Source organism: Carlito syrichta, unplaced genomic scaffold, assembly GCF_000164805.1.
Source record: "Carlito syrichta isolate Samal-C Ts95f unplaced genomic scaffold, Tarsius_syrichta-2.0.1 Scaffold153950, whole genome shotgun sequence".
In the NCBI taxonomy this organism is placed as follows: domain Eukaryota; kingdom Metazoa; phylum Chordata; class Mammalia; order Primates; family Tarsiidae; genus Carlito; species Carlito syrichta.
The window spans coordinates 317-1,143 of NW_007098046.1; the positions used below are offsets into that span (position 1 = coordinate 317).

The 827-nt window shown below is 70.4% G+C and overlaps 1 protein-coding gene across 1 annotated transcript in view; it reads right to left on the reverse strand.

The window, feature by feature from the left end:
* Positions 1-257: 257 nt before the first annotated feature.
* Positions 258-827, reverse strand: part of LOC103252263 (mucin-6-like) — a 3,786-nt gene continuing 3,216 nt past the window's right edge. Inside the window, exon 3 of the mRNA XM_008050890.1 lies at positions 258-502. Coding sequence (XP_008049081.1) covers positions 258-502 — 245 coding nt within the window. The remainder of the gene's footprint in view (positions 503-827) is intronic.

An 827-nucleotide genomic window follows, 5' to 3' on the forward strand; every position in this document is an offset into this window, starting at 1 on the left:
GGCCGGCCCCTGGTCCTCACCAGGAGGTGGGCGTCCGCCCCGCCCCACCCCTGTCCTCACCAGGAGGTGGCCGTCTGGGCCCCACATGACTTCTAACTCCAGCTCCAGCTGCTTGGCCACCAGCTGCACGCTCTGGCCGAAGGGCGAGATCTGCAGCCCGTGACTGGTGTGGGGCAGGCTGACCACCCTGGGGGGCGAGGGCAGTCGGTGGCTGTCCCCTGGGCTCCGGCCCCCGCCCCGGCTCGCCCGGCCCCAGCCTACCCGATGTCCTTGACGGAGATGGTCCCCCCGCTCACGGTGACGACGGTGGCCCCCAGCTCCACGATGATCCGGGAGAGGCTCCCGTCTGGCGTGCGCCGCAGCTGGACGCTGAAGCTGGGGGACGCCTGCTCGCAGATGGCCGCGAAGACATAATTGCACGTCCCCGAGAAATCGTACACGTGGCCGTCGAAGGTGGAGATGTGGCCGGCCCCCCACGTGGAGCACCAGCCCTTGTCGGGGACTGTGGAGAGAGGCCCGGACAGGAAGCCTGGGATCCTGCCGGCCGGCAGGTGGGACCGGGCACAGGCTCGGGGAGCCCACGTGGGAACAAGGCGGTGGGAACGGGCCCTGCCTCCCGACCCCATGCCCGCCAGCACTGGGTGGGGGCTGCTGCCCCCCTGCCCACTGAGCCCAGGCCACCCTCGGAGTCCACAGCATGTGAGGTGGCGGCTTAGCCCGCCCACCCAGCAGGGGTCCTGCCACCTCGGGCACCTGCCTAAGCCCCAGAGCTGTGGCGTGTGCCTGTTGCCTGTCTGGGCTCAGCACTTCATAGACGTGTGCTTGTG